At 36.3% G+C, this 13,602-nt stretch overlaps 2 protein-coding genes across 2 annotated transcripts; one reads left to right on the forward strand and one right to left on the reverse strand.

Annotated features, from left to right (window-relative positions):
- Window positions 1-1,186: 1,186 nt before the first annotated feature.
- Window positions 1,187-2,618, reverse strand: LOC123663889 (probable 28S ribosomal protein S26, mitochondrial). The gene is made up of 2 exons (XM_045598536.1): window positions 2,062-2,618; window positions 1,187-1,397 (listed from the first exon to the last, which is right to left on the reverse strand). Exons 1-2 carry the CDS (start codon window positions 2,527-2,529, stop codon window positions 1,233-1,235), a joined length of 633 nt encoding a protein of 210 aa, XP_045454492.1. The 5' UTR covers window positions 2,530-2,618; the 3' UTR covers window positions 1,187-1,232.
- A 2,003-nt stretch (window positions 2,619-4,621) lies between these two features.
- On the forward strand, window positions 4,622-10,820 carry LOC123663892 (calcineurin-binding protein cabin-1-like). Its single transcript, XM_045598540.1, has one exon. It carries the CDS (start codon window positions 4,738-4,740, stop codon window positions 10,756-10,758), a length of 6,021 nt encoding a protein of 2,006 aa, XP_045454496.1. The 5' UTR covers window positions 4,622-4,737; the 3' UTR covers window positions 10,759-10,820.
- The last annotated feature ends 2,782 nt before the right edge of the window (window positions 10,821-13,602 follow it).

The raw sequence follows: 13,602 nt of genomic DNA on the forward strand, positions 1-13,602 counted from the left end.
AGGGTGTGGCTATATTCTTTGGTGCCGTAGCCACACAGCGAATACATATAAGCAAGTTATTTTACTCTTTGGAATACATAAATGCCTATATCAGCAAAGTACCGACGCGATGAAGGCTATAAAAAAGAAACAGGTGTTACTAGCTGACTTTTATACGATAAACGTTAAGAGAGAACACCAGACAGTAATTATGGCGAGTTAATGAAGTAATTAATTGTTTTGTAATGTCATAAGATCGAAATATTTACAATGGCAGGCTAGAGATATTATTTAAAACTTTTTCTTTCTTTCGTCATAACTGTGAAGCTCACGGCACAGGTTGAGATGATTTTAGGTAAGTTAAAATAAGTAGGTATAAGTATAAACTCTTTTTGATAAAAGAGTATTGTTAAAGATAGGAAAAAAAAGATGAGAATAATATGGCTCTTAACTATTAAAAAAGTTTGTACTAAATAGTCTTTACTTTTCATTACTAAAAATTTAATAATTACAATAGTCTGTGTAACACCTGAACACACATTCACATTTTCTTTCTGTAGTGTCTACTACTATTTGCTACACTAGATTGTTTGTTATACAAGTCACAAAATGAATTATATCAAGGTTTACTTAAAGTTTTAGCAAATAAATTATCTACAGTACTAACTCAGTTTTAACATAATTTATATTTTTCTTAAATATGTAATAATTAAATAAAATTTTCTTTTTATAAATTATTGGTGCAGTGGTCACAGCAAATAGCTCATTTCCTAATTCTTTGTTATCATTACAGATATTTCAAGATTTTTTGCCCCCTCCTCGAAGGAGGGGTCCTTGTCACAGTTGGTCACATTTATGAAGCCCCCAACTTAGTGTGACGTCATATATCTTGCAGTTACACCTAGAAATCATTAAATTAAATGTAAAGATTGACTTAATTTTTATATCCTTTTAAATTATAATTTGAAATGTTTTATCACAAAATTTTGGACCCCTCTCCTCCCTTGTCACACAATGTCGCATTTCGTCGACCACCCCTCCCTTAAACTGTGGTGCAATTTATGGATGGACCCTTAATTGTTTCCTGATCACCAACAAAGAGTAATCAAACTATTTTTAGCCAATGAGTGTCACGTGTTTATTTTTGAAAATTAATACCACAAAAATTCAACACAAGGTTTAGTAAAACAAAAAACAAGAATTTTGCTAAATTATATATTTATATTTAAACTAATAAATAACACTACACAATATTAAGCTTTAGCTTGAATTTTTTCAGGCTTTGGTACTTGTGTGTCTCGCCCTAAAATGACATTGCCTTTCAAATCAATTGCAAAGTTGTAATCCACTGGGTTTGCTAAAGCATGTTCTATAGCTGCTTCTAGCTTATCTGGTGTTATAAATGTTGAACTTAATTCCTGCAAAAATACAAAATAAATACAACACTTATTTGATAATCTATACAAATAAATAAAATTGGAGTGTCTATTTGTAATATTACAATAGCCACTTTTTACCAAATGCATATATGGATATATGCATGGTACATATACTAAAATAACATTTTTTCAATTTTTGTCTGTCTGTCTCATTGTTTGTTCTGGCTAATCTCAGAAATAGCTGGACCAATTTTAATGAGACTTTCACTGGCAGACAGCTGATGTAGCAAGGAGTAGCTTAGGGTACTTTTGTTTTAATTTTTTTTGGTAAGGCTTTAGATTAAGAATTATCTAAGTCGAAATTTGACTGTTTATCGGCATAATTTCATTACAAAAAATAAAAATAAAATAACCCTTACCTCTATACCTAACTTCAAAATGACAGTTCTTAATCTAAAGCCTAGTCTTTTTTTATAACTGGGAACTGAACAATAACTTTTTTGTTAAATTCCACACAGACAAAGTCGCGGGCACAGTTAGTTTAGTAATAAATTGAAATGTTCTATTTGTTTAGTAGAAAATGAATATATACACTCACTAAATAAAATTTTATATTTTTATTTATATACCAAAATAGTTTTATTATGAATAACATATGTGCAAAATTAATAAAGATGGTTAAAACGTGCAAAAACGTATATACCTTTTCTCGTTTAATTTCCTCAGACGCTCTCAAGATTCTCTCCTGTAATTCCATGTCCTTGGCTTCCATCCTCTTGAGCGCGTACTCCTCCATCGCTGCTAACTCAATCTTTCTCCTTTCTTCTCTCTCAGCAGCTACTTGCATATTCCACTGTTCATTTAGTTTGACACATTTTTCCCACTCGTCAGCTTCCAACTTTTGAGACATTTCAGAATCGGCGCTCTCAAGAGATGATTTCTCTTTTATCATTTCCTCGTGATAAAAACGACGTATCGCACGCATCTGAGTTTTGTAATTGTTATTAATTCGCAGAAGTTCCAATCGCTCTTCCTCGGATATTTCTGGTCGTTTGGGTATACGATATATTTTGCTTTTTGCTACAGGCAGCCATCTCGGTTTCCTGTGATACTCCGCTATTTGTGCAATAAACGGACTTGGACGTTTGAGTAGTAAATTTTTAGATAACATTTTTATTTCATTAATAAAACTACGAAAGTATTCCTTCACAACATAACCTAACTTTAATCTTTAAATAATGACAATTGACAAAAATAAATGACATTGATACATGTTGTTTTAAAATTTATCCCCAATAGCGAAAGGCAAAGGACTATAATCCATACAGCCCAGTCTAAATTTGTAACTTTTGGCCAGAGCCAAGTCTGATTCCAATAACACTAATACAATTTTTGTAAAAAAAAAATACAGGAAATACTTTTCTCATTTGGCACTACTGATTTAAAAGTCATTAAGCTCAAAGACGAAGAAGAGAATACTTCAACAACACGAAGTGTTAAAGTTATTTTAGAAAATTTAGTCTTAAAGAATAAAAATTAACAATATTACCCCATATCCAGGTAATTACTTATAATTCATTATAAAGCATCACATCCTCACTTCAGCCTATGACAGTCCACTGCTGGACATAGGGCTCTCCAAGTTCGCGCCACACATCTCGGTTTTCCGCAATCCTTATCCAGCCTACACCGGCAATCTTACGTAGATCGTCGGTCCAACGGGCCGGAGGGCGTCCCACACTGCGTTTGCCAATACGCGGTCTCCACTCCAGTACCCGTCTACTCCAACGGCCATCGGTCCTGCGACACAGATGACCAGCCCACTGCCACTTCAAATTGCTAATTCTGTGGGCTATGTCGGTTACTTTCGTTCTCTCGCTAATAGTCTCATTTCTAATCCTATCTTTGAGAGAAACCCCAAGCATAGTCCGTTCTATTGCACGTTGAGCGACTTTAAATTTGTGGACCAGTCCCTTCGTCAGTGTCCACGTCTTGGCTCCGTATGTTAACACAGGCAGGACGCATTGCTCGAAGACTTTTGTCTTCAAGCATTGTGGAATCTTCGAAGTGAAGACTCGACGAAGCCACCAAACGCCGCCCAGCCCAACTGAATCCTCCTGTCGGCCCCCTTCTCGAAGTTGTTGAAAGAGTCCTCTGTTCTGGCGAAGCAGCCAGCAACTCGCGCCTTTGCCGCATCAGATCCAAGCCTTCGGGAGAAAATTTGTTCTGCTTCGTTGACTTTGTTGGTGGAAAGTGCCTGCGACCCAGTGTACACACCGTCTTCACCACGTTGTCGGTTATCTCGTCCACATCGCCAGTAGTTTCCAGCGAATCGAATCGGTTTTGGAGTTGGTATTTGGGGCAGCGTAGGTCGGATAGTAGATTTCATATAGCGGGCCCGTTCTTTTTGGAGGCATATATTCAGAGTGCCCCGTACTAGCCAGTGGTCGCTGCCGGTGTTAAACCTGTTAACCACTGATACATCTCTGAATGTATGCCTTTTATCCGCTATGATAAAATCTATCTCGTTCCTCATCACAGTATCGGGGCTTTGCCATGCCTTTGGGGCTTCTTCTCAAAAAATGATGATGATCATTATAAAGAAAAATTTTTATTTTAAAATACGAGTGAGATGTTCTCTATATTGTTTTTTGGTTATGTTTAGGTATACCTGTGGTGAATATACATTTCTCGGACTAAGAATCAGATACATTTACATTGTCCGCGCTCCGTTAAGCGTCCACAACGCCCACAAAGCCCATTCTATCATTCCATCTAAGGCCCATGGTAATCGCGAGCGATTGCTCGACGTCATAGATGACGTCACTGTTCTCGACCACATCGACCACAAAACATAAGTGGGTCAAAATTAGTTTTCAACAAAACGTGGCGGGAATTTGAACACAAAAAATGTTAAAGTTAAATTGTGAATGTTATCTTATTCGATTCTGCAAAAAGCGTAACGATTAATTCCCGGGAATCCATGTTGAATTAAGTTTTACTCCAATCCTCGCGAAATGTTCACTCATAATCCCCATAGCGGCCACAGCTGCATGTTTTCACCTTGCCGCCATATTGCGAGCATACAGGCTGAAACCTGACAGCACCCAAATATGCGTTCCACTTATAAAATTCACCTACAGGCTGGCTACTTACAAGTACAACGCCCGCGGCTTTTTTACCTCAGTGGAACCAGTGGAACGGTAATTTAAGCGGTCGTGATCAATGGTGTTGTGGGCCTTAGGTGGAACGCGCCCATTGACAAAATGTAAAATGACATTTGTTACACTATTGAATATTATGTTTGACATTGTTTTTAAATAAATACGGCTTAATGAAAGTCTAATTACGTGAAAATATCAAATATAATCAAAACAAAATGATTAAAATTGCAGCTTTTAATGTTGAATCAGAAGAAGAGAGTGGTTCAGAAGAGGAAGTAACTCAAGAAGCGCTGCAGCAGATAGCTTTACAGCAATACGGCAAAGCTCTCGACTTACAAAGAAAAGGGAATGTTTCTGATGCTACGCAACTTTTAAAAGATTTACTCGATACAGAATTGTTGTACGATGTTAAGAAACCGGAGGATGGAGAAAAAATATCAGGGCCTTTATATAACTTGAAATATTTGTGTTATAAAAATCTCGCGTCTATGTTGAACACAGCCGGTGAAGTCGAAGCAGCCATAGAAGCCTATATTGCCGCTTCTGAGCTCGATGACACTGACATCACTCTCTGGTATCGTTTGGGATTAGTATGTATGGAAGGAAAACACTATGAAATGGCACTGCACGCGTTTCAAAAGGGTGTCGAACGGAATCCGCGACATTGGCCGTGCCTTGACAAAATTATAGTACTACTACTCGGCCTAAACTATAAAGAACAGTGTATTGCCACTATCCATGAAGCATTACAACTAGATCCAGGCTATTTACGAGGAATTGTGTATAGACGACATATTTATAATTTACATCGGCACATGAGAGAGTACATGGCAGAAATAAATCCCATTTATAAATGGAATGAAGACGAAAATGAGCCTATTGATGAAGAAAGAGCACAGAAGCTACTGAAAGAAGCAGAAGATGTTTATGAATCATTTATTGAGCAACAAAAAGCAGATACATTTACATATATGGTGCCTAATCTTAAGTTAAAGAAGCCTATTAGTAAGTTCAGTTGGGAGTCTGTGGGAGATTCTCTAGTCCACATGCACGAGTATATGACTGAGCATTGCTTTAGTCATGCATGTTTTATAGAAATTATGTATGAAAATGAAAGTAAGGAAGAAGAAATGATGGAAGTTTGTGAAGACTTAAATGGAAGTAACACTGAAGATAATAAAAATGAGAATGCAGATAATAAAGAAAGTGCAACGGAGAACGGTGATTTATCTGATAAGGAGAAAAATGCAACGGACAATGAGAAAGTGGAGAGTGACATAGAGATGACACCTGCAGAGCCAACATCGGAAAACGTTTTGGACAATAAAGTACAGAAAAAGACATCGGTAAGACGTAGAGAGAGTGCAGTCAGTAATCTAGAACCATGGGAGTGGTGTAATAAACGCAAGTCGAGCCGTAAAAAACCTGCTAAAGATACTATCTACGATACTCTACGCAAAATGGTCCCCATTGCATTAGTTCCTGAACATATTCAAAATAATGAAAACCGAGATAAAGAAGTTTCCATTGATACAGCTGATCTAGAAAAATTATTTGATGAAACAGAAAAGGGAACAAAAGAGGGTGAGTATTTCGATACAGAAAATGAACAAAAAGATGTAAAACAATTTATTAATAAGTATACAGAGAACCATAGAGATATAATTGACATGTTGAAAGATTACTTAAGTATTTTGGCTAAAAAATGGCAGTTAAAATGGCCCGAAGACCTTCTAAAAGTATACGTAAAAGCAAATAAGTGTTACAGCAATCACATTGATATTCCCGCTTGTACAGATGATAACCGAGAAGACTTAGTACATTATACTTCAGTAAATATTCTTGTTGAAGAGATTCTGATTAATGAAAAGCTTAAATTGAGCATGGATCAAATAGTCACTCATGATTTGAGTGTAGCTGAATCTATTGAAGTTATATTAACATTAAAACCCACTATTTATTCTAGTATTGATTTGTTGCAGATGATTCTCCGATCTCTTTGGCTTAAGTTACATATTCATATATTAAATAAGTGTGAACAGATAGCTCTTGAGTGTCTCTATCAGCTTTTGAGTGAATTTGATGGAATGGGAGAGTATCATGATGGCTACAATTTGAATCTTGTCAACTTTACCCATAAGCCTAACATAAATGAAAAAGAGATCTCAGAGCATATTAAATTTTTAGAAAGAAATAAGAAACTGTCAACAGTGATGGATTTATATAACCAAGGTAGCTATGAGGAAGTCCTCTTAATTGTAATTGAATCCTTTGATCATTGTAAAACTGTGGCAAAGGAACAAGAAGAAGAAATGTGTCTAGACTTTGCTGTCCAATTGTCTCTGATACTGGACACATACTGGGCTTTGGGCAAAGTGGAAAACTGTTTCAAATGGTCCTTAACCTGTTTACATGAGGCTCTCAAGCATTTCTTTCGTTGTACATCAGGTTCATCTAATTATGAAAAATGGACTCTTGCTGTTATTAAAATTTTGAAAACTATGGAACATATATTCGCCACCGAAGGACTGTCGTGTCTAGAGATCGTGACACAAAAGGAGCTCAGTGATGGTCTTGAAGATCTGATTAGAATTATAGGTCATCAAGTAGAAACAAATGCAACCGAAATGCCTTTTGATACTGTTTCTCCGTGGATTATAATGTATTATATTTTACAGAGAGAAGAAGATCAAGGCAGAAGTAGACCTTTTACGGATAAAGACGCGATCGAATATTGTGACGAAGTACCTAATCCATTGAAGGTTTTGTTCATAGCTCATGCCCAGTTGGGAGAGAGACGTTGGTGCTGTAAACAAGATGCGAAACTACTCTTTTTCATGCTCGACACTATCGTCCCTCGTCTTCGATCACCATCACTCGCCAAATCATTACAGCAAATTAATCAACGCATGGAACAATGTGTCTTTTGTCTTTACGGACATCCACCAGTTAATAAAAATAGAAAAATTAAATATATTAAAGACCATAATGTAACTCATCTAACGTTAGATTGGAAGAGAGCTCAACAGATATATGAAATATATCGGCCGTCAATTCTGCCCGAGTTGTCAGGTAAAGCGGCCGCTATTACAACGGACACCGAGAACTTATTTCATCGCATTTTATCTTTACTGCCACCTGAATGTGATCCATCAAAGTATGTAGTAGAGACCGAAAAATACATAAAAGGCATAGAAGAGAAGTTACCATTAGTACCCCCATTATTACCTTATAAAATGAAAGATATATACTTCTTCTTGGGCGACTATTCTTTTAAAAATGAAAAATACAAAATGTCCATAAAGTATAACACATTTGATGTGGTAATAAATAATGATCGTTTTATCTCTTGGTCTCAGATTGCACTCGCTAAAGCTACTAATTTAGGGACTTCATTGAAATTGTATAAAGTTTTTAATAATGAAAAAGAGTTTCTCAATCCAGCTAAGTCAACAATACGATGTTTTAAACGTTCTTTGGAGTTGAACAATAAATCTAGTGTAATGTGGAGTGAATATGGAAATTTCGTTTATATAGTACATTCGTTCTGCTCAAGGCTACTAAAACAAGACAGCGAATCTCTGAGCATGGAGAATTTCACGGCGCTCGAGAAACAAAAAGAAGATCTTTTAGATACAACGTATAAATGTTTTACCAATGTAGAAGAGCTTAATAGAAACGATATAGATGTATCTAATGAAGAGATAAATTGGCTATTGTACTACATGCTAGGAAAAGTGGCAGAAAAACAAAATAGACAACCTTCTGTTTACCTTAATTATTATATGTACAGTTTTAAAAGTTTGAAAGAAGTGGGGGCTACGTATCCACCAAAAATAAATTATAATACACCTCCACATTTAAGTCTGAAAGTACTAGAATTGCACTATAGAATCCACGCTTCCATTCTTAAGTATATTGAACAACATGAAAATAAACCAATACCGATTTCAGTAGGCAAAGTATTCTTACATTGTTTAGAAGAATGGAAACAAGGACCTTTTACGAAAAAACCTAAAAAGAATAATGGCTCAGATATGGAAATTGACACAAAAGTGGAGGAACCACATTCTGTTCAGGCTGCGAATATACTAAAGCGTTCTATTAGTGATGCGGGTGAAGATGAAACGCATGAAGCTAAACGTGCTAAGATGGAAGCTGCTGCAGCGAAGGTAAGACGATCTGCTTCATATGACACTGAACATGTCGGTTTTAAAGAAACGCCAGTACAAGATGAAACGCAAGTAAAGGAGACCAAGGAAGATGATATTATTAATCTGGAAGCAACTGCTGAAAAAGATATAAATTATGAAAAACCTAAATCCCCTAAAGCAACCGATGATAAAAGTGAAAAAGTTTTATCTGATAACGGGAAAAAAGAAGAAAGTTCTAGTTCCTCTTCGTCGTCTTCTTCGTCAGACTCAAATTCTAGCGAATCGTCGTCGGATAGCACCAGTTCTTCTAGTGGAGATTCCGATACATCAAGTAAATCCTCTGAAGATTCAAAGCCTTTAGCTGATGAAGAAATAATGAAAATAGTGTCAGCTTGTCTGGATGCATTGGAAGATTGTGCCAGCCGATATCCGCCACATTATAAGGCATTATACAGACTTGCACATTACCACTTTTACTATAAAAAGGGCAGAGATATTGAACGGTGCAGAGATCTCATGCTATCAACATTCATTTCGAGGTCAGGTCAAAAAATGAATGGACTCTTTAGTGAGAGACGAAATACAAACTTTTTCAATAATATTTGGACCATGCGAGACGATGAAGTAGCTAGACCAGGCAGTTTCGCGTTTCATATGAACCGTTCAGTGTTACTTACTCTTGAAATATTAAAAGAAATAGACGACCATAAAACACTGTTGGATCTTAGTGTGCATTTACAAAGAATTCCAGACTTAGATAAAAAGTATTTACGAGATTCTGATAGAGAAGACCTGGCACAACAAGCGCTTTCGTTATGCGTTCAATCGCTTAGGGGGCAATTAGTTAAGTTTAGTCAACAGGCTGACTTAAAGAGTAATGAAGTCGAAAGGCAAGCCCTCAAAAGTTTCATAGTAGATATTTTTAACGCTCATCAAAGAGCGCAAAAGCATTTGAATTCAAAGCAGTTCACTAATTTACTCGTCGACGCTTATAAATTAATTAGTCCTACGCCTGTTCCGGATAATGTTGATGTAGTTGACATAAGTTTGAAGTATAGTCACTCGTTAAATCAAATGCATAAGCAGCAGACATGTATGAATAAGAAACAAAATAATAAATCAATTGATAGTGCCAAAGCGATAAAAACAACGGCAAGTCAACCAAAGGCGGATGTTAAGACGCATAGTACGACATCTAATGTGGGGTTACCCAAGATTACTCCTCAAGAAATGGCAGCAGCGTTCCAAAACTACGGGCCTTTATTAAATGATCCTGTCTTGTCTCAGCAAACGGCTGCGGCTTTGTCTTTATCGTATCTAAGTAATATTAGCGCTCTAGCTGGTTACGCGCCATTTCAAAACTCTTTACAATCGTCCCTCCAGAACTCACTTCAGACTTCAATTCAAAATTCATTCCAAGCGGAATTTTATCGACAGTTTTTGGGACAGAGTTTTCCTTACAATACGTTTCCACAGAAGAAAAAGCGTGGTCCTAAGCCTGGCTTAAGTCGATCGGCTTCGAGCGGTGCTACTCAAATGAAATCGACTAAGCCCTACTCGGCCGCTATGACCTCTGTTACTAAAGCCACTCCCACTCCTGTGATAACGAGTTTACAAAAATCTACATCAAATCCATTAACGCCTAGTATGGGCACGGTGTTATCGACACTGCCTGCATCGATGACCGCGAATCTCTCTTCGTTTGGGGCTCACGTGTCTCATTCTAACACTCACACCGCCCCTCAAGCTCACATGTCTACAGCTTCGAGCGTCTCATCATCCATACACTCGAAGCCCCCGATGCCTCACCAGCAAGTCAGTCCGGGGAAAACATTGCAGGAGAAATTAGCGGAAAGACAGAAAAGTATGCCATCTGTGAAGACATCATCTCAAGAAATAAACGCATCGATAAGTAGGCTTCCGTCTTCCTTGACTATAACCAAAACCAAGGCGTCCGCGTCTAAACCGCCCCTAGTTCACGGTAAGAAACCGGAAGCGAAAAAATCGCTTTCATTTGGTGATAGCGAAGTGAGACCGCAACCTATTTCGTCTGATGAAGTTATTGTTTTAGATGATGATTAACTTTATGTTTATTATATATGAAATTATTACTCAAATGAATTAAAATATAGCTTTGTATGATAGTTAATTTTTTTATTTATTTATCATGTGACCATTGCTTGTTGAAATGTATACATATATTGTTTATAAAATTTAAAGATATATAATTAAGGGTCAACAAGTCGACGGCGCGAACTCGTTGGTAGGCGAGGCCTAAATGAATGCTATTTCACCTGACATAGTGTGCGAACGGGAAAGACTCCGAGAAGAGCAGTGAGAAAATATCGCGCGCGTGCATGTGACAAGCTAGCAAATGCGTTTACGATCTCATTGACGACCTCCGTAGCGCGGTGGCTAAACCGCCACCACTATGAGTCTCGTGAGTTCCGAGTCTGGGAATCCCATCTGGGATCCATCTGGGAGTTAATATGTAGATTTTTTATTATTATTAGTATATAACTGAAAAAAAAATTGCGTGTACATACATTTTGGCATTTCATTTTTATTTATATAAAGATATCATAATATAAATAAATGAAATGAAATAAATTAGTACGTATTATCATAGAGAAATAAATAATCAATACCTAATAATAACATTACTGAAATAATCTCAATTCAATCTCAAAAAACATCAAACAACCAGTCACATTATTAGCATTAAATCGCTACATGGTAACCCTTAACAAGACTGCTTACTTTAGATGTTTTTTTTTATTTTATTTTTTGAACACCAATGACAATAAAATAAAAAACATAAAATAAATAATTTGGGGCGCAACGGTAGGTAGATGCGCGCGTCGGCATCGGCGCGGCTCATTTTTTAGATTACTTACTTACCTATTTCTTTTCAAGATATTTTTGAGATATGAGCTATCACTTTCACAGTAGGTATACAACAATGTCGCTTCGCGCTCTCTGTTTGTCCCTATGTATACTTAGATCTTTAAAACTACGCAACGGATTTTGATGCGATTTTTTTACTACATAGGGTGATTCAAGAGGATGGTTTATATGTATAATACATGCATAATATAGTAGATAAACACTGATAATTTTAGAGGTTTCTAATGTGATGTCGTTAATAAACACATTTTTTTGCGCTTACATTGCAAACGCTCGCGCTGGCTGAAGAACCCTACGAGATGGATCAAAATATTGTACTACAGTATTGTAGATCTTAAAAAGATCTACAAAAAAGTCCGCGATGGTATATGTCTATCTCTTAGGGATAACCCACAATAAACCATTTTTTATCCTTTACTTTTTACGAGAAATAATGTCTTATTTACGAAGCAATTTTAAGCAATACAGCATTAATTCTTGTCCCATTAAGTATCTTCAATACACTGTGCATTTAATATAGATCAATATAGCTCTTTACAGCATGTAATTTAAATGAATATTTTCGAAGATATTACAAATTTAAATTGCAAGGACATAACGGTTGCGGCGGTACTACGGCCGGACAGCCGGCGGCGCGTGCCTAAATAAGTAATAATAAAAACAATAGCAAAGACATTCTGTAGTACATTTAGTATCAGCATTGCACCCGTGCGAAGCCGGGGCGGGTCGCTAGTAATGTATAAAATATTACTTACCTATTAATTGGTGATAGTTGAAGTTGATTTATATGATTTGAGGAGTAGGAAAAAACAAAGGAAATAATTTTTGTACAACGTAATCTGTATTAGTATTATTTATCTTTATTGGTCTTATCCCTGTCCTGTGAATTATCTGTTTTACTTAGTTTGCAATAAAGATTAATTGTATTGTAGGTATTTTATTTGTCAGATCTGATAGGTAGATTTCGAGATTTCAGTTCCAGCCGAACTACTGATATTATGCTATACTTGTACCAAGTATAGTATAATATTGTGAAGATATTCCTGTGCTTCATTTAGTCTCAAAGTGTCAAAATTTTCGGAAGTAGTGAGACTACTAACTATACTAAAATAAAGAATAACCTCCCCAAACAATAAAAGAAAACTTTAGATTATTCTCACAAATCCCCATAAATCGACGGTCCATAATCTAAAGTTTTTAGCCTAATTTTTTTTTTGTTGCGCCGTGCGGGATCGAACCTGTGGCTTCACGAGTCCCTCAGCTGGCGACTTAGCCACCGCGCTACGGAGGTTGTCAGATGTATGTAGCTAGTAAATAAATTAAAGCTACATAGGTACGCTGCGGTAGGTACGCATTGTCTACAGGATCCTACAAGGATTACAAATTAGGTACAACTAAAGGGAAAGGGAATTTACCGCAATTGTAAACTATTTTCTATAAATCACGATAAAAACAAAATTTCGATTAAATTGTTTTTTTTTTTTTCGTAGTATTAGGGAAAGCGATGATTTATATAAAACCCTAAATCTCTTTTTCCCAAGTGCCCCAAATATATCATTTAGATAAATAGTATAACTAATAAATATAGTTTTTAGAATAATTAACTTCAGATTACTTTCTAGTTTATTTCCTTGTAGAACGCAATAATAAAAAAAAACACAAAATATTTTTCACACTACTTATAAATTTCGCGCTAACACGAACAATCAACCGCTGCAATGAATAAGAGCATTCATGTTTACGTAAATACGTCTGTCTAACTTTGATGTACCTACTGCCGCGACACGCGACAACGACGCGACTGTTCCCTATTTCTTGTCAAAAAAATATTGTGAACGGTTTAGCAAGGACCACCAATTGTCAGCGTATACCTATATCAGATTCGCATTCGAGGCTGTGTTCACAGAATTCATAAAAATTTGCGAGTCTTTTAAACCTATTTAGTTATTGTTTAAAATGTTGCTGGCAGGTTACTAAGAACTTAGTAAGCGACTAGAAAAGGTACTTTACTTATTGACA

This window comes from Melitaea cinxia, chromosome 21, assembly GCF_905220565.1.
Source record: "Melitaea cinxia chromosome 21, ilMelCinx1.1, whole genome shotgun sequence".
Lineage (NCBI taxonomy): Eukaryota > Metazoa > Arthropoda > Insecta > Lepidoptera > Nymphalidae > Melitaea > Melitaea cinxia.

Coding starts and splice junctions, on each gene's coding strand:
- LOC123663889 (XM_045598536.1), bottom strand. CDS start 2,529: ATGTTATCTAAAAATTTACTACTCAAACGTCCAAGTCCGTTTATTGCA. Junction 1,398..2,061: donor AGGAAATTAAACGAGAAAAG/GTATATACGTTT, acceptor GTATTTTTGCAG/GAATTAAGTTCAACATTTAT.
- LOC123663892 (XM_045598540.1), top strand. CDS start 4,738: ATGATTAAAATTGCAGCTTTTAATGTTGAATCAGAAGAAGAGAGTGGT.